Below are 19,974 nucleotides of genomic sequence, written 5' to 3'. Positions count from 1 at the left end.
AGTCCAAGAAGGTCGTTAATATTTCAACATTTGGGTAAGGCAATCAATCACAAACATCAAGAGGTTCCTTATATGTAGAAAAACCTTCCTTTTCCCTCACAGCATTATACCAACCTTCCTTAAATAAACTACCAACTAGTTCCAACATAGCCCCCAACTAGTTGTCAGAACTCTGAGAAGAGAGAACCTGGGGATAGTGGGAAACCCATTCGGTCCAGTTCTACATCTTACTATCCAAAATTCAATGCTGTCACTACAAGTGCTACTTAACTACACTAAAAAAAAAGTTAATAGATTGTTGTTTCTAAAACTATAGAGACAGGCAGATCTGAATGCTATCCTTCCCTTTTCTTACACAGCAGACTATACATTTGAACCCACAAATATTCAAGCCTTATCTGATAGAGAAAGGCACCTTCAAACTAGTGATCCATAAGCTACTGGCTTTCCAGCAGATTCCCTACATTTAATCTGCATTCTGCACCAGCTATGTTAAATGTAACAAAGAAAGGCAACACAGAAATTACGCCTGGAGCCAAGTCCATTAAAGGTACTTCAGAATAACTGGAGGCTGAGCACCTTAAAAGCACCAGAAGCTATTGATACTTAAGGGGGGCTGCGCATAATGGCAACTGCTGCATTAGAGAAGAGGGAGGTGAGGGGAGTGAGAAGAAATCAGCCAAATTACGCTTGGTTAATTCAGAGTAACAGATCTGCCCCCAAGTGAATTGGAGGCCTTGAATTAATTCTGTTATGACAAATCAAGATAAACGTTCCCCCTAAATTGCATGCGATTTAATTAATTTTTGAGATCCTGGGTTTTTTTCCTCTGCTAGCTAATAGTTCACATGCTCCTGTGCTGTCATTGTGCTTGAGTGGGCAGACTTCAAAGTGATATTAAATAACCAACTATTAGATTTACCTAGCACGTCCTATTGGAAAAGTGCCATTTAATTACCTAGCCTGTTCAATTAAAGGGACAGCATTCCCTGAATATAGCAGCTTGCTGTTGATTACCAGGGAAATGAACTCGTTGCCTGGCGGCTCCCTCTCCAGCCCCCCTCCCCCACTCCCCCCATAACCCGCACGGCAGACTGCGGCTGCGGCCAGCCACGTGAATGGCAATGAGGCGCGCCCCCCCCCTCCCCTGGAACCCAGCTCGAGCGCCTGCCCCTGCATGTCAGAGCGCAGCTCCACGGCAGAGGGGCGGCGGGCAGGTTTCCTCCAACTCTTCCTCCAAACCCGGCCTGGTAACTTGTCTGAACGGATCAGCTGCAGGGATTAACGCGGCCGGCCGGAGAAAGGAATGAGGGGCAGGGCGCAACACCTGGCAAAAGCTTCCCTCTTCCCTGCCTTGCTCCGTGTGTTCGTTCCTCGCCTACCTGGGGAGGAGACAAGCCACCTAGGCCTGGAGTGGGGACGGAAGGAGGGGAGCGAGGCACGAGATATTTTGGCAGGAGAGGATTTGCAGCGCTGCCACTTTAAGAGGCGCTTGGTTCATCTCCCTTTCCCTCCCTCCCCCCAGTTAGAGGCCAATTTTGTTAATTAAATGTTTTGTTTGCGACGCTGCTCTCATTCATTTCGGACACGTCATTCCGGGGAGATCTAAGCCAGGGACCAGATCTCATTAGATAAAACCTATCAGAACGAAGAGAAAATGGAGGAGACACTAATTAAAGCTTTTAATTGCGCGGATTCACTGCCACGCTGCTGCTTTATCTGGAATCTTAAGGGGAGGGGAAAGAGGGCTGCAATTCTCCAGCGTGCCCAAGGGTCTCCCTGAGGAGGAGGCTGTTTCCCCCAGCTCCTCAGCTCCTTCCCATGCTCACAGGCCTTCAATGCTGCAGCTCTTAGATCTGTGCGTGACCGCTTTCGAAAACCACAGCCCCTAACGTCAGACAGTTTAAAAGCCCCTTAATAAATCGGTCTGTGGCCCCTGCCCCAGGTTGGGAGCAGCCAGGCTCTTTCATGAGGCAGCTGCCGGGCTGATCAATCCTCTTTTCATTGTGATTCTCATCTAATTTTCCCTTGTGGCTCCAATTAAGGGTTGTGCCTATGGATTTGGCCTCAGATAAGGGAGTTGTTGCAAGTTACCTTCACAGCAGCTAGAGAGAGAGTCCCCCCTCATCCCCTGGAAACAACGTGCAAAACGCTGCCAGTCTAGAAGCATCCATTCAACACTCACACCTAGGGAGAAAAGTCAGTTGCACCAGCAAGCCTTGTGGTCCCACATGGAAGCCCAGGTAAATAAGGATCATGATTTTGGGCAAAGTGATCTCTAATACAAGACTTTCTGAACAAGTTTCAGCGAGCCCCCGTTAATTGAAATGTTAGTTTAGGAAATCAAATTACAACAGATCCAGACAGGAACTAGGGGATGGAACAAGGAGATCAATTCAAAACCCTCATCTGATAAAGACATATTATTCATAATTGCCTACATTAAAATAGCGGGTATTAAATAATGGCCACACAAAACTGGAGGAGATTCCAATAAGTACGCCTGAACTTGCCTTGGGGACACAAGGGATGCATCTTCTCTTTTTAATTAGCTGTAATCAGAAGTGAAGGTTTGTTTGATGGCCTTGGTTGAGAGATGAATCTGCACCATTCAGTGCATCTGAATGGTAAGTGTCAATTTTTCCACTTCAAACAAGCCTCTTTTCTTAACACAGTTCTGCTCTATTTAATTACAATTCTGTCAGGCTTATGCTGTGGCATCGCAAGAGGGCCAGAAAACATCATTATAAACCTGCATGTGCTGATTTCCTAACATTTGCTCACAAAAAAGTGAAGTTAATCCCTCAAATATCTATAGCTATATTTCTTCTATTTAGCTCAATGAGGATGCAGACCTATAATAGACCAGAGGTTGCATCATCAGGTTAACTAAGCTCCCTTCTGGTCAATTCTTTTAAGTTAATGATAGTCCCACAAATTCAGTACAATGTCGCATTCAGATCTCTCAGTTTCCAATGCAAGTGTTTCATTGGAAACAAGCTTGAAATATCTACAGCCAACTGATTCACATGTAGGGGAGGAGAACTTTTCAGCCTTTATGAAAAGGTAAACCTGGAGTATCTCTTAAGACATTTACAGTAAATTACGTCAAAAGCATTTAAACAGAACAATTGTCTTAACTAGGAATTTCTTTTAGGCCAGAACATAGAGGCTTAGCTTTTTGTTTTTTTAATTACTGGATGTTGAAATAGAACCTCTCCTTAAAGCATTCATGTGCATCAGTCTATAAAAGCATTTACTCAAATTAAATGTGTAATCCTTCAAAATGCCTCCTTTTAAATTAATGAGTTTAAGGAGCTTGAGTTCACCTGAAAAGATCCTATAGGCACCTGACCTCCTGAGTTCTTTCCATTCACTGCATTGAAACTTGTTGGAAGGGATACTGTACTGCACTTCAACTGATAGAAGATTAATGGGGTTTTGTTCCCCAGTCACCCCCCAAATCTGAGGCACTCAAGCTATTTAAAATGAAGGCAATCACTTCTCTTAACTTCTCCCAGCTTTTTCTATATTGCAAGTTAGGAGAAATGTCGGTTCAAAGCCTCTCCATAACAATGTGAAGACAAACATTACCACTGTTTTTTTTGGCTATAAGTAGAATCTCTGGCCCTCCAACTGATGGTTAATCAGCTCTTTTACAAAGAACAGAGAATGACTCATTCTGTTTCCACTCAAAAGAGTTTAAAGGTGCTTATGTAAATATCATAATTAATCAGATACTAAAAGGCAGGCATTTCATTATTTAGCACCTCCACCACAGCCTTATTCAAATCTAGGATTTTAACATTTACCATTTAGAGATTCACACTACAACAAAGCAGATTAATTTGGCCTTTCTGATTGCTGTGTATTTTTAGTGAGAAGTTGTTTTGTGCTGAAGCACTTTAAAGTAACAGGGCCTGCAATCCCTTCTCTTTGCTGTGCATTCCAAACCGTGGCTGGAGAAAGAAACCAGAATTAGTCTCTCTCCTCTTAATGAAAGGCGATCTTACCTCCCACCCCTAGCCAATGACTGACCCAATATGTGAGAGAGACTGCAGCAGAGTGGCCTGACCTCTCTCCACTCTCCTGCATGCAGGTACAGAGTTGCTCCCCCCCCCCCCCCCACGTTGCCCTGCAGCCTGCTCGTTCTCTCTCACCTGATGTAGTCGTTTCTGCACAGGATCATACCGCTCTTGGTGTAGCAGGAGGTGCCGATGTCCCCCAGCTGGGCCTGGCAGCAGGAGCACTTCAGGCATCGGCTGTGCCAGTAGCTGTCCATGGCGTAGAGCAAGAAGCGATCCGCGATCTTCCCCCCGCAGCCTGCGCATCTTTTCCACGAGAGGGAGCCAGCGGTGACCGGGGGAGGCTGCGAGCTGCTGCCCGGGTTCACCATGGTCTGCTTAAGGAGAAGAGAAGGGGTGATGAGGAGGTGGTGAACTCCAGGCCAGGAGTCCATGCCCTTCCCGGGGCGGCAGGGAGAAGGGGGGAGGGGAGCACACTCGGTGACTTGTTTCAGGCTTTGTTCTGGATCCACGAGCGAGCCAGCCTGCCTCCCTCCCGACTTGTCACCGGGGGCCTCCGCTTTCCCGCTGCCACCCTGTCGGATGCACCGCAAAGGCACGTGCGCGCTGGGCAACACGCACAGCCCTTCGCACCCCGCCTGGCGTCCCAGGGGCCCGGCCCGACTGACGTGCAAAGGGGAGAGAGGGGAAGCGAAGAGCAAACTGGCCCGCAGCCATGCCGAAGCCATGTTCCCTGTGCAGGAAGAACAGCTGCAGTTCACAAGTTGGGAACCGTTCAGAGCGACTTTTCAAGTCGTGGCAATGCCGGCTCCACGACTGCCCCAGATCTCGTTTTTATTTAGGAGATTAGTGGAGTGTTTTCTAGGGGGAGAAAGGGAGATAGGACACTGGCCTGAATCAGAGATAATTGAACTTTAGAACTCCTATGCAAACACTCTCCACTTTTGTCTCGCTAATCTGCCCTCGCTAGCAATTTAAATGCTAAACCTTTGTTACGAAAAAAAAAAGTTTGCTGATAATAGACAAGAACATTCAAAAGTTTGAGGGGTAGTCGTCTGTAAGTGAAAAAAACTTAACAGCGAATAGTCCTGTAGCGCCTTAGGGACTAACAAAAAAGGTAGATAGTAGCATGAGCTTTCGTGGATACAACCCACTTGTTCAGATGAATGGAGTAGAGGGGTCTAGGTTGCAAATAAACAGCAGATCAAGAGAGGGCAGAACATTCAGGTGCACCACACAGAGGCTGGAGCATGGCTGCCTCCAAAACTGCCAAAGTGCTTTTTCTCCCCCCCCCCCCCCCACTTTCTAATAAATGCTTTTTTACAAGCAGGACAACTGGGAGATAATATAGGAATCAATTCATAAAGCTTATTCTAAACCGATTAATCTGTTGCCTCCAATCCAGAGTCCAATAAGCTCCTAGTGTTCCACTAGTCATTTATAGTATAAACAGATCAAGTTATTTACTGCCAATTAAGCAGCATGTTTTGTCTTTGTCCTTTGTAAACCGTATGTGCTCATACCAAGGCATCTGGCTATCTGCTAAAGCCATTCAGACGGATACCTCCAAAGGAGGGAGGGCGAACTTTTCCTGCCCACTGGCCCAAGTTTGCGATTGGGGAGCCAGAACTCACATTCCTTAAATAGGCCAATTTTAAGCACACATTTCCCCAGAAACAGTTCCTGAACTTCTGGCCAGTGACCGCACAATAAACCAGAAGAACTGCACCAATTAAGCTGTAACAAAAACCCTGAGACTTCGAAAAGAGAACCACTCTAAAAGCCATTAGCATTGCATTTATCTGAATGCATCATATACCTTTATGTAAATTGATTTCTGATGCATTTGCTCAAGGAATTGCCTTTTGTTAACAGTTTCTCTCCATAATCTAAACGAAGCTGCATTTCCCGCTTTGAGACTTTCAATCTTTTTTTAACGTTTTAAATCACTTCGGATTCCTTAAAAACCCAAGGCTCCAAGCTGCCTTTCCCCAGTCTCGTCGAACGGTAAATATATATTTTAAAAAGGAAACGTTACACTGAGAAAGGCATCCAGTAACCCCATTAAGCTAAAGCTCTTAAGGACAAGCAATACCTTAATGCTGATTAAATCTAAAAGAGATGAATCAAGAAGACTGACCAGAAAGTGACTCCCCTGATAACTAAGGACGGGCCCTCATCAAGTTTCATTTAGAGTTGGAGGGGGGGGGGGAAGCTTTTAACTTAAATAGGCTTACTCTAGTAATTACATAGCCAAGCAATTTAGGTCCTGGGATAAAGTCAGTGAAATAGAAAGCAGAGCTGGCAGCTAGAGGCAAAATAACCCTCCTTTTAACAACGTCTCTGGTGTTTTTTAATGGAGACCAAGGGAGGGACAAGCGCAGAGCTGGCAATTTGTAGTTTAAAAAAAATGGATGCTTAATTCATGTCTTGGTTTTAATTAGGTGATTCACCGGATTTCTCCTGGATTGAAACAAAAGGCTGGGGGTGAGGGGAGGAGGGCAGGCAGGGAATTGGAAAAGAGAGAATTAGGGAGCTCACTTTGATCTTTCCTGCCACTGTTTCAAAATAAGTGTTTACTACAAGGAGAGCGGGTGGCGGGTCCTCACGCCCCCCTTCTTCCCCTCAATTCACCATTCAGCCAGGCAAAAGCAGCCCGGAGCAGCAGCAGCAAGGAGCCTTTTTGTAAGCAGGGACAACTACACTGCTCCGGCCCCGCTACTGCTCCGCTCCCCAGAGCGTACAGGCACCTCTCTTCCAAAGCCGACCGACTGAGTTGACTCGAAATTCGAGACCGCGGGGGGGGGGGGGGGGGGGGGAGAAGAGACAAGAAAGACAGCGCGCATGAAAAAAAACCCAACACCCCACAACAAGCCTCCTTACCTGCTTTCCCTCTATATTGCAAGAGGCCGAGGAGCAGCGTCGCTCTGGTTTAGCGGGTGGTGTGTTGGGGAGGGGGGGCAAACACAATGCTCGCTGGCTGGGGCTCGCGACCGCCGGCACAGCCCCCACCCCAGTCAGCAGCAGTCCAGCTGGCAAATACAGAGTGCGGCAAAGTCCTTCCTCCAGCCCCCGCTTCCCGGGTGGGGAGCCGCGGCGCTCAGTCCCGGCCGCTGGGCTGCACGCACAGGGCGCCGCCGCTGCAATCGCTGGTAAGTTTGGCAATGTGGCTTCACTTTGTATCGCTCCCCCCGCCCGCGCGCTCACCCTCCACCCCTCTTCGCCGGGGCCGGCCGGCTTCGGAGCCTCCTGCAGCCGGGAGCCGCCCGCCCGCAGCCCGGGCAAGCGCCGCGGAGCCCAGTTCGCTGGCAACGGGAGAGGGGCCGGGGCGCGGAGCCGCTGCTGCTACCGCTGGGGTTCCGTGGTGGCGCGGGCAGGACTCGCAGGGAGGCCCCCTCTCCGTGCGCGTCTCTTTCCGCCGCCCATCCACATGTGTTACTGACAGAGCCAAATCCCAACTACACCCCGGCTCTGCTCCCACCGTCAGCCGCGCGCAGCCAATCCGCCCCCCGCTTGTTCAGGCGGAATAATAAAACCTGCCAATCCCCGCCGAGACAAAGGAATGAGCGAAGGCGAGAGGGGGGGAAGGGGCCGGCAGAGGAAGGAGGGAGTCAGGTGGGAAGCAGCAGGGAGAGCAGCAGCCTGGCTTGGAGAGGCTGTGCTTGGGGCGGCTGATCGGCGTCCCTGGGGGGATTGGAGAGCGTCCCCTGCCCTGGCTGACTGTGCTGCCCGCTGGAGGGGCGGGAGGGGGAAACCAGCCACTCACAATATCACTGCCCTTTCCCAGTGGGTGCTGGAACTAGGGATGCTGCAGCACCCCCTAGCTTCGAAAGAGTTTCTATTATATACAGGATTTACAGTTTGGCTCAGAGGCGCCCAGCACCCCTTCTGGAGCTTATTTGAAAGCATCATTTTTAATTGCACCCGAAATAGTTTGCCCCTCTGTAAGTGTCTCCATACCAGCCCTTTTATGGTCTGTACAACAAATGGCACACACTTCAAATGTCGGGCTTTCCTCTTACCTTGCATGGAGCTACACTTATAGCTGCACTGTTACAGGGATGGGTATATTGCTATTCTCGTTTAAGGGAAGCTGAGGGGGAGAGGATTACACATCACTAAAGACACAATCCTGCCTCCTTTGGCATCAAAGGCTGCAGGATCAAGTCTTAATCTAGTTTCTTGGGATACTTCAGAAATAAAAAGCAGGCACTTGGGCCCATATTCTATAAATGCACAGCTCCCTGTGAAAGATGTATGTCTGAGGCCAGAATTTGCCCCTTTGACAAGGAAAAGGTGGGGACAGGAGCTGTAAGCAAAGTAGCTCTCTAATTCTGCCAGGATGACCATATCAAGTAATTGATTTTTAAGTACTCCCTACTGAAATCAATGGGAAATTCTACTTAAAAATGAATGCCACTATATAAAAAAGTATTATTAATACTCCATAAAGGTTTAAAGGGAGAATATGTTCTACACTTGGCTGGCAGTTAACTGCACAGTGTGCCACTTGAAAGGTACTAGTGCTGCTCTAAAAAAAGAAACCCAAACAGTATGAAAGCCAATTAGAGGAACTAATATGCAGTAGTTATACACAGAATGGAAATATTAAAGATTAATTGCAAAGTTCTCAAGGCCTGAGCATAGCACACAATACAGGCAAATATGTGGGGAAACTCCAAGTAAAAATAGTAGTGAAAGAAGCTTTAAATAAAATAATGGTTTTCAACCAATATTCTGCAGACTCCAGGGGATCTGCAAACTATGTATAAGATTTCCAATGGGGCCTGCACTTCCATTTGAAATTTTTAGAGTTCTGCAAATGAAAAAAAGTTTGAAAACCACTGACATAATTTAATACAACATGATGGTGGAGGGGAAGGGGTCTATTCCTGCAAACTGCAATCACTGCAAGTAATGGGAGTCTAGGGATAACTTTTTGCACATTTAATTTCTTATCTATAATATCACATAGGCTACATCTAGACTGGCATGATTTTCCGCAAATGCTTTTAACCGAAAAGTTTTCTGTTAAAAGCATTTGCGGAAAAGAGTGTCTAGATTGGCACGGACACTTTTCCGCAAAAGCACTTTTTGCGGAAAAGCGTCCATGCCAATCTAGATGCACTTTTCCGCAAAAAAGCCCCGATCGCCATTTTTGCGATCTGGGCTTTTTTGCGCAAAACAAATCTGAGCTGTCTACACTTGCCCTTTTGCGCAAAAGCTTTGCGCAAAAGGACTTTTGCCCGAACAGGAGCAGCATAGTATTTCCGCAAGAAGCACTGATTTCAGACAGTAGGAAGTCAGTGTTCTTGCGGAAATTCAAGCGGCCAGTGTAGACAGCTGGCAAGTTTTTCCGCAAAAGCAATTGCTTTTGCAGAAAAACTTGCCAGTTTAGACACAACCATAGTGTATGCCAATATGCTTTAAAGAGTTAAACATAGCTAAAAGTGTGAGATAAATAATCAGATATGTGGGATACATTTATTTAGCATAAAAAGATTATAATCTCAAATTCCTTGTTTAGGATTTGATGTAAATGTATGCTGGTCAGAATTAAATCTAGGTTTGTAATAAGGCACAATTAGTAGTAATATGTAAGGTCCTTATTTAAAAATATCCCAACAATAGAATGAAATGAACATTTAGTCATAAGTGTCCAGAGCCTCTCTCACCAGGTGATGAAGTTGGTTGCTTTGGACAGTAAAACATTTAGGCTACGTCTACACTGGCCCCTCTTCCGGAAGGGGCATGTAAATTTCAGCAGTCGTCGTAGGGAAATCCGCGGGGGATTTAAATATCCCCCGCGGCATTTAAATAAAAATGTCCGCCGCTTTTTTCCGGCTTTTAAAAAAGCAGGAAAAGAGCGTCTAGACTGGCCCCGATCCTCCGGAAAAAGTGCCCTTTTCCGGAGGCTCTTATTCTTACTTCAAAGAATAAGTAAGAATAAGAGCCTCCGGAAAAGGGCACTTTTTCCGGAGGATCGGGGCCAGTCTAGACGCTCTTTTCCTGCTTTTTTAAAAGCCGGAAAAAAGCGGCGGACATTTTTATTTAAATGCCGCGGGGGATATTTAAATCCCCCGCGGATTTCCCTACGACGACTAGTGAAATTTACATGCCCCTTCCGGAAAAGGGGCCAGTGTAGACGTAGCCTGAGTAATGCCACAGTGTGTGACTAATCATGAGTTTTAGTAGCCATTCAGTTTCTGTTTAGCCCAGGGCAGTAAAAATCTTAGAGATATTTCTGTAAAACTAATTTAGAAGTGATACATTCATATATGTTTGTGAGAAGATTTTAGTCGGGGATATTTATGTGCAAATGGTGTATTTGTACTATTATGAAAACTATATTATCTCTTTGAAAGAGCAAAAAGTAAACATCACTGTAATCAAAATCCAGGTGTACTTTAACCACATCGCCACCTGTGGGTGTCCTGTATTTTTGCATGTTGGCCTTAATTCTACAAAAAGACATTCTATTCCAGTTAGAATTTATTAATATACCAGATAGAAAAATGTTCGGATAAAAAAAAATCTATGGGAAAATAGTTATAAATATATAGATATAAAGTTATATTTTTATTATATAGCCATTAAATATTATACTTAAAATCAGAGGTATGATTTAAATGTAGAGAAACAGCCAATTTTTTTCTGTGAATTCCCACAGCATGTATACTTCAATTGACTGAGAGCTCATTGAAAGATAGCAACCTGAGTTGGAAAAGAACAAGTGCTGCTGTTAAAAATGGGAATATATTTCTTTATCATATCTGTGCAATTTATCATCTCCATATATATACACAAACATACTCTCCACCTATGTGTTTGTTATTTAAGTTCTTAGAAAGTGACAAGGTACATTACAGATATCTGACTGGCTAACAGCAGTACAAACAGAATCAAATCTAAAATTAAATACATTTTTAATTATCTAAATCGGTCAGGTCCTGAGGATTTCACCAAATTCATACTCTTAAGTATTCATGAGGAGGGTTTCTCATAATGAACAAGGTTTTTTTGTTTGTTTAAACCAAGAAAGCTCTGTTATTTGGCCTGATGAGTTTATCCGTCTTAAACATAATTTTTTTTATAGAGTGAGACACACTTAGGGCTGCCAGGTGTCCAGTTTTGAACCGGACAGTCTGGTATTTGAGCTTTCTGTCCGGGAAACAAATTGAGAAAATACCGGACATATAAATATCCGGTATTTTCTAATTAACTAAGTTTTATTATTATAATGAGTATCAGTACGTAGTTGCGTACTGCCTGGCTGGTAGACACGCTCACACTGCGTGAGCGTGTCTACCAGCCAGGCAGTACGCAACTACACAGTAGAGAGGAGGGAGGCGGGACCGGGGTGGGATGGAATCCCTGGGGCTGGACTCGCTCGTGCACCCCACCGGGACCGTGCATGGGACGGGCAACGCCTCGGGATCTGCGTGTGCCTGGGCCAGCCCCACTCCCCACCGGCCGGTTCGCCGCCCTGGCCAGCCCCACTCCCCCCTCCTCCCTCCCAGCCAGCTCCACTCCCCGCCAGCCAGTTCCCCCACAGGCAGCGCCGCTCCCCCCAGCCCACCTCCTGGCCAGCCCTGCTTCCCGCCGGCTGGTTACCCCTCCTCCCAATCTCCCCCGGCCAGCCCCGCTTCCCCCAACCCTCTCCCAGGCAGCTCTGCTTCCTGTCGGCCAGATCCACCAGCTCCTTCCCCGCCCCCGATCTCCTCCTGCCAGCCCTGCTCCTCCCAACCTCCTCCCTGCCAGCCCCATTCCCCTCCCAGCAGGTCCCCCTCTCTGATCTGAGATCAAGTGTGTTCGGTATTTTTTTGAAACCATCTGGTGACCCTAGAGACACTATCCCAAGCAGCTAAGACCTGTACCATTTAGGTTTTTAAAGATGCTTCCTAAGCACTTGTTACAATATATTAAACTCTGATATTTTTTGTAATATTTTCACTTATTGTAATTCTTTAAAAAGCACCTTAACTAAGAGCATTTGGAAGAATATATTTTAATTTTTCTTCTGTGCAACATCTGCTGTTGCTGAACTGTCATCTTCGTTGCTATATTTTTTATTGTGTTACAATGTAATTAGTTGGTTCAACATACTCTTATTAGCTGAAGTATACCTATGGAAGTTAATATAGTTCTATGTACTTAGTAGTTTTCAACAATTGGCAAAAGTGTGACCATTGACTTCAGGTGAGTTGAATCCACCAGGTTTCAGTTGACCTGGCATGATTCACCCTACAAGACTCTTAATTGTGACCGAATAAATAATAAAAGTAACATAAAAGGAAAATCTGGCTGCTGCTAATGTGGCATTTTAAGAGTCAGGGAGAGAGACTCCTATAGGGTATGTCTACACTACAAAGTTAGTTCGAACTAACGGATGTTAGTTCGAACTAACTTTCATAGGCGCTACACTAGCGCTCCGTTAGTTCGAATTTAATTCGAACTAACGGAGCGCTTAGTTCGAACTAGGTAATCCTCATTCCACGAGGATTAAGCCTAGTTCGAACTAGCTAGTTCGAATTAAGGGGTGTGTAGCCCCTTAATTCGAACTAGTGGGAGGCTAGCCCTCCCCAGCTTTCCCTGGTGGCCACTCTGGCCAACACCGGGGAAACTCTACTGCCCCCCTCCCAGCCCCAGACCCCTTAAAGGGGCACGGGTTGACTACGGTTCCCATGCCAGGTGCAAGCCTGCCAGCACCCAGCCAGCAAACCCTGCACCTGGCACGGATCGAGCCACCCACCCGATGCCCCCCAGTCCTCCCCCTCTTCCCGGGACCAGGCTGGCGGCTCCCGGGAGCTTGCCCAGGACCGCAAGAGGCGGGCACCCGCCTGGGGTAGTGCGGACATCGTGGACCTCGTCCACAATCTCCACACTAGGCACAGGAAAGTGGCCGGCTTGGGCAGGAGAGCTGGCAGCCTGGCCACCCAGGAGCAGGTGTGCAAGAGAATCAAGGGGGTCCACTGAGACCCCCGACCCTGAGCCCTGAGCTTACAATGGCCGTCCTGGGTCAGACCAAAGGTCCATCTAGCCAGTAGCCTGTCTGCCAACAGCGGCCAACCCTAGGGACCCTGGAGGGGATGGACCAAAGACAGTGACCAAGCCATTTGTTTCGTGCCATCCCTCTCCAGCCTTCCACAAACCTTGGGCAGGGACACCACTCCTACCCCCTGGCTAATACCACTCCATGGACCCAACCTCCATGACTTGATCTCACTTCTCCGTAAACTTTGTTCTAGTTCTAGCCTTCACAGCCTCCTGCAGCAAGGAGTTCCATAGGTTGACACTTTGCTTTGTGAAGAACAACTTTCTGTTACTAGTTTGAAGCCTGCTACCCATTCCTTTCCTTTGGTGTCCTCTAGTCCTTCTTTATGGGGACTAATGAAGAACTTTTCTATATGCACCGTCTCCACCCAGCTCCTGCTTTTAGAGACCTCTATCCTGTCCCCCCTCCGTCTCCTCTTTTCTAAGCTGAAAAGTCCCAGTCTCTTTAGCCTCTCTTCATATGGGACCTGTTCCCAACGCCTGATCATTTTAGTTGCCCTCCCCTCTCCCAGCCTCTCTCTTCCCCTCTCCCACCTCCTTTTCCCAGTCTCCCCCAGTTTTGTTCAATAAAGACAGATTCCATTTTGGAATACACGTTATCTTTATTTTGTACATCAAGAAGAGGGGTTAGGGAAGGGTAAGTGAAAGGAGGTGAGGGAGGAATGGGGCACGAGCCCCCGATGGGGAGGACTGGGCTGGCTCTGCGGGCTTCTGGGGGTGGAAGCTCTCCTGCAGTCCCCCAATTGCCCCCTCTCCCCAGATGGCAGCCTGCGGCAAGTGCAGCCGGGCTCATGGCCGAGTGCTGTGATGTGCCCAGTGTGGGCACTCAGGGCACTCCAAGCCAGGACTGCTTTGCAAGCGGGGCACCCCTGAGAACTGTCTGTCCGGGGTGGGGGTCGGGACCCTTTAAGCACAGCCCTCGGCTAGCCTGAGACAGCATCTCCACGCTCTAAGTCCTCCTCTGATGCCCTGCCGGCACTGCTTCTGGCCATCCTTAACCCCGCTTCAGGGTCCTCTTAATGTGGACGCGCTAGTTCAAATTAGCAAAACGCTAATTCGAACTAGTTTTTAGTTCTAGATGCGTTAGTTCGAATTAGCTTAGTTCGAATTAACTAATTTAGTTAGTTCGAATTAGCGCTGTAGTGTAGACATACCCATAGTGGTTTGGATGAAAGCTGTTATCTGAATGGCTGAGAAGGGTTAAATTAAGGTTCATATGACTTCTATGCCCGTGAATTGTCCAGATAGTGCAGAATCCAGTGAGTGAGCCTCTCTTCTGGGTCAAACCCTAGCAGAATCTTGTGGACATTCAGTGGTCTTATTTCTTTTTTTCCCCTCTATGTTCCTGTATTACTGATGTGACCACTTCATGAAGAGATCCTCCTTGTTGCAGCCCTGCTATTCTCTGCCTCTTCCAATCTATTCTTTGTGGAGAAGCAACCCTAGAAGCAACTCTTGGATTGCCTCACTCTGAAGGCATCAGTAAAAATAAACTGCCATTTGCTATTTTGAAACAATATTACTTTGCAGTAATATATCCCCATCCATCCAAGGATCTCAATGAACTTTAAAACATCACTGAAGTAACCCTAGTAGGTTTTGAGATGGTATTGGTATTACTGTCCAACTTCTACCAATGGGAGAGAGAGAAAAAACTGAAAAGAGTACCACAGGGATGAAAAGAAAATCTTTCTGATTTCCAGCACCTTTCTCTAACCACTAGCCCATGCTATCTGCTCTCAATAGCAAGTTGTGTTATGTTTGGAAAATAAGTAGACATTTTACTCTTCAAGTCTTTAGTCACATAAGTAACATTACCCATAAGAATAGAGAAGCCCATGGAAATCAATCAGCGAGGACTATTCAAATAGGTAAGAGTTTACAAGATATGGCTCTCATATCACCATCATTGGCTCCACAGCTTGTTACAAAAATCAAGTAATACAAATTGCATGCATGCACGCACATACACACATTATATATACTGTATAAGAAGAGGTAGCTAGTTAATGCAATAACACATATGCCTTTAAAATGACATAGCTAGGAATAAAATTATTTGTAGTTATTTGCACTAAAGCCCAGACCCTCAAATATACTGAAATTGTAGCCAGTCATATATGTAAGAGCCAATTATAAGTTAATAAATAGGTTTTATATGTCTAAATCAAGGGCCTACAGGGCTTAGGGCTCTATGATAATGTAGTTAGCCAGGCTAAATCCTGGATGAAAAAATGGCAGTAATGCTGTGGGTAGTTACTGATTTTTAATCAGTTAGTTTGACCTGAAGTTACAAGGTAAGTATTACAGTAAACAAAAGTGGTACATGATGAAAAAAGGTAAAATGAGGTACTGAAAAAGTATTTTTTTCAAATCTTAGGGAAAGTTTAAAACAATGTTGAGCTTCACTGAAACTTACATGTACTCTATGCAGGTATACTATGACAAATAACTGATGCAAATGTTAATGAGTATAATGCAAGTGACTAATTGACCTATCAAAGATGGGGACCCCAATATTATCAAGGTGTGGAATTGCCTATAAGGAAAGAAAAAGTTGAAACCATCACTGAATGTGCACAAGGTATGTCAGGTGTTAGTGTAATGACTTGTAAAGTATGAATCCCCGCTAAAGGAAGGGGGACATGCCGGCCTGATGACCACACACTGATGGTCACACATATTCTGGGATTCCCTGGAGGAATGATACAGTATACATGATGTATACATGGGTTATCCATTTTGTGTTGTGTCTGTCTTCTTTGCTGTATTATAGTGTTTGTGATCCTGTTTGTTTTGCTAATAAAGTTTACAACATTACTTAGGGTTACCATACATCTGTTTTTTCCCAGACATGTACTCCTTTTCAGTCCTTAAATCTCTGTCTGGCCAGGTTTTTTAAATATCAAAAACTGTCCAGGATTTTGCCCTGCTCATTCTTTTTCAAACAAATTTCACCCCTGAATAACTCTTCCGTCCCTACCCCGCTCCAGTCCCTGCCTGGCCCCACACACACCAGGCTGTAGAGACACAAACAGCTGGTCTCAGAGTTTGCTCCTTAGGGCGCGAGATGCAGGGGCTCCAGAGGAGAGCATGCGCAGTAGCCGTGACTGAGGCTGCTGCCCTTAGTCTGTGCATAGGCACCCCCCAGGCAGATGATGCGCAGTAGCTACAGCTGAGGCTGCTGCCCTGACTCTGCGCTCCACCCTAGGAGCAGCCAGACAGCTGCCTTATACATTTGTAAAGCAGGAAAAGGGACCAGCTGAAGGTGGGGTGGGGTGTCCAGTGAACTCGGGGATAGGGCATCAGCTTGTGGAGCACATAGTGGTGGGCTTCATCCCACCCAGGCAGTGGCTGGGCAGCCAACATCAGCCAGCACCACACACGCAGCTCCGCTCACTGCCTTCCCCAGGCACAGTTCAGCTGCGTCTGGGTGGGGCCCCAGCATCCTACAGAGGCAGTGTGTGACCAGGCAGCCCTGAATTGGGATGCAGGTGGGAGAGAGTGAGCTCCAGCCCCTGCCCCTGCAGCACTGCACAGTGTGGGAAGTTGCTAGCTCCTGCCCAAACTAGGTATTGCAGCCTACGCTGGGCCCAGCATCTCTGGAGCTTCCCCTGCCCAACCTGGGCATGAGGCTCCCAGGAGCTAAGGAATTAATGCCCTCTCCCCCCCTATAGGCTCTGTCCTCTGCTCCAGGAGGGTGTGGGGCTGCTCCATAGATGGGGTGGGGCATCAGGGCCCGGGCTGCTCCACAGGCCATAGGTGAGGGGTGAGCCCTGGACAAAGGGCTGGGCTGGGAAGTGACTCTGCTCTCTGGCCCTCTTCCCAGGCTCAGCGCTGCTCCCTGCGGGTGAGGCTGCGACTCCCATAGCTACTGTCCTGCCAGTGAATGTGCCGGGGGCACATGGATTGGGGGCAGAGTGGGGTGAAGGAGGATGTGGGGGAATGATGGGAGGGAACAGAGGTTGCACTGTGGGGGGATGGGGCACTGCAGGGGGATCGTGGGGTTGAGGGAATGAGGCTGGAAGCCAGAGCTGGGTTGTGTAAGAGCTGCAGGGTGCCCAGGCTGCAATAGGGCTGATTTTTGAGGCCTTAACTCTTGTTCTTATTTACTCAATGTAGATGACATATAGTACACAGTATATTATATACTCACATTGTATACTCACTGTTACTCGTATATGTTCAGGTTGTATTAATGTGTTATATGTGTGTGTGTGTGTGTGTGTGTGCGCGCGTGTGTGTGTGTGTGTGTGTGTGTTAAATAACACATTCATACAACATCAGTTGGTAGATACTGATACAGATACACTCCCTCTCAGGAGTGTCGTCTTTTCTGAAAGTTCAAATATGGTAACCCTATGTTACTAGTCATCAAAATACTATGTAATCGATTGTTTCTAGCATGCTCCTCTTTCTACTGATAACTTTACTGCTGTTCCTGACAGAGGCAGACCCTTTCAATCTCTTACACCAGGGCAACTCAACATGCAGCCCGCGGCCCCATTTGTTCGTGGCTCGCGATGCAATTTGGGTTTACGCAGGGTTCAACATGTGGCCTGTAGGTGGGAGCCAAAACAAAAAAGTAATCAATATAATGGTCTTCTGTTGATATGTGTTTTAGTAGTTAAATTCCTGGACTGTCATTGCTCATTAAAAGTGCTGTCATATGGGTGGAAATCAGGTAAATATTGCATTTTATTAATATCAGCAGAACTGACTTAAATGGGGCTTCTGTGTTGTGTAGTCTTGCCTTAATATTTGTATTCATGCCTGTCAGTGTGAAAGAAGCTATTTGCATATATTTGCATATATATCTGCATGTATATGCTACACCACTTAAGTTGCGACCCTTAGTATGTACTGTGAGTATCATTGTGGCCCCCGGGCTTCCGAAGTAGAGTAGCCCTGCCTTACACAGTGTGTAAAAGCAAATGCCCCTTATGAATCAGGCAACACAGACAACCAATGTAAGGTAGGCCCTAAATTTTTTTGGGCCCAACCAAATATAAATGCATACAAAACTAGTTAAAGAATTGCTATGCCATCATCATCTCCAGTACAAGGGAATACTCTTGTTTATAGAGTCTGGCTAAGTAAATATAATCAGTTTGAAATTATATTATATTTAAAATTATAGGCCCTTTGAAGCTACCAGAATACACATACATAATAACAAGTTAACTAGGCCACGCCATCTTACAACTGAGAACTTAAAATGGATCCAAAATTAGGCATTTTATTGGATTGTAATAAAACAGGACACTTTTTTTTCAAGTTAGGTTAGGTAATTTATATAATTATAAAACTGTGTTTCTAGTTAATTTTTCTGATTACTCATTGTCATAGCAATTTTTTATTCATAAACATAAAGCTGATTAGAGGACACTCCAATCATTCAAATGTCATCTTTAAAAAGAAAAAATTATGATAAAATAATTTTAAATATAAATGTATGCTGAATTTACTTTTGAAGAGAAACAGTGTTATTTTATCTAAAGACACTCAAAGAAAACTGATGAAAATATTAACTCTATATTATAAAGATGGACAGAACAGTTCAGGGCTGTCTCAATACCTGAAAGAAAGATAGACTTTGCCTATGAAGTACTTTACATTTAGAGAATAAAAAGAATAACCATATAAGGAATTAAAAAAAAAATAAGAACGGCTAATTCAGTTGATTGAAATGTGTTTGCTAAATTCAAGGGTACATTTATAATGCCATCATTTATATTTTTGAAAATAAATCATGTTTTATAATACAATTGTTTTTGATAAATCTCTACCACTTCTTTTCAGCTTCAAAAATATTCTAGGGGAGAAAGCAAATTTGTTGATTTTCTCTGCCTCCCCCATAAGTAATCACTGAAAATATATTGTCTCCATGCATCTGACAAAGTGGTCTTTAACCACAAAAGCTTATTCCCAAATAAATCTGTATGTCTACACTACATCCCTCTGTCTAAAGAGGGATGTAAACTAGGCAAATCGAAAGTGCAAATGAAGAGAGGATTTAAATATCCCATGCTTCATTTGCATAATCGCGTCACAGCAGTCTTTTGAAAAAGGGTATTTCGAAAGTGAAACCGCCATCTACACGTGGCTCTTTTGAAAAAAAAAAAAATTTTTCAAAAGATCCTGTACTCCTCAAAAAATCCTGAGAGGTACAGGATCTTTCGAAAAAGTTTTTTTTTTTTAAAGTACCGCATGTAGACAGCAGTTTCACTTTTGAAATACCCTTTTTTGAAAGACCATTGTGATGCAATTATGTAAGTGAAGTGCAGGATATTTAAATCCCCACTTCATTTGCACTTTTGATTTGCCTAATTTACATCCCTCTTTCTACAGAGGGATGTAGTTTAGACATACCCTTAGGCTTTGTCTACACTGGTGCAATCTTGGGCAAAAACTTGCTGCCTGTCTACACTGGCCGCGTGTTCTTGCGCAAGTAAACTGATGTTCTAATGTATGAAATCAGGGCTTCTTGCACGAAAACTCTGACGCTCCTGCTCAGGAATAAACCCTTTTGCGCAACTGTTCTTGCGTAAGATGTAGACAGGCAACATGAATTTCTTGCACAAGAAAGCCCTACAGTTAAAATGGCCATCAGAGCTTTCTTGCGCAAGAGAGCGTCCACACTGCCATGGGAGCTCTTGTGCAAAAGCACAACTCTTGCGCAAAAGCACATGCCAGTGTAGACGCTCTCTTCTGGAAGAGTTTTTGCAGAAGAACTCTTCCGCAAAAGAGTTTTTGCGTGAGAATGCGCCAGTGTAGACCTAGCCTTAGTCTTTAAGGTGTTGTAGGACTCCTTGTTGTTTTTGCAGGTACAGACTAACCTGGCTACCCCTCTAAGACTTGAAAATGTATTATATGTTCTCTACTCCATGATGAC

At 45.5% G+C, this 19,974-nt stretch overlaps 1 protein-coding gene across 2 annotated transcripts in view; it reads right to left on the bottom strand.

The window, feature by feature from the left end:
- LMO4 (LIM domain only 4) overlaps positions 1–7,697 on the bottom strand; it is a 17,764-nt gene extending 10,067 nt beyond the window's left edge. The window contains exons 1-2 of one of the 2 annotated variants that reach the window (XM_006120248.4): positions 6,909–7,697; positions 4,161–4,399 (exon numbers count right to left, since the gene is read on the bottom strand). In XM_006120248.4, coding sequence (XP_006120310.1) covers positions 4,161–4,396 — 236 coding nt within the window. In that variant the 5' untranslated portion in view covers positions 4,397–4,399; positions 6,909–7,697. Of the gene's footprint in view, positions 1–4,160; positions 4,403–6,908 lie in introns of both variants that reach the window. The other variant, XM_006120247.4, reaches the window with a different exon arrangement.
- Positions 7,698–19,974: the final 12,277 nt, after the last annotated feature.

This window comes from Pelodiscus sinensis, chromosome 9 (genome assembly GCF_049634645.1).
Source record: "Pelodiscus sinensis isolate JC-2024 chromosome 9, ASM4963464v1, whole genome shotgun sequence".
Classification (NCBI taxonomy): domain Eukaryota; kingdom Metazoa; phylum Chordata; order Testudines; family Trionychidae; genus Pelodiscus; species Pelodiscus sinensis.
This window is presented reverse-complemented; position numbering and strand designations above follow the sequence as displayed.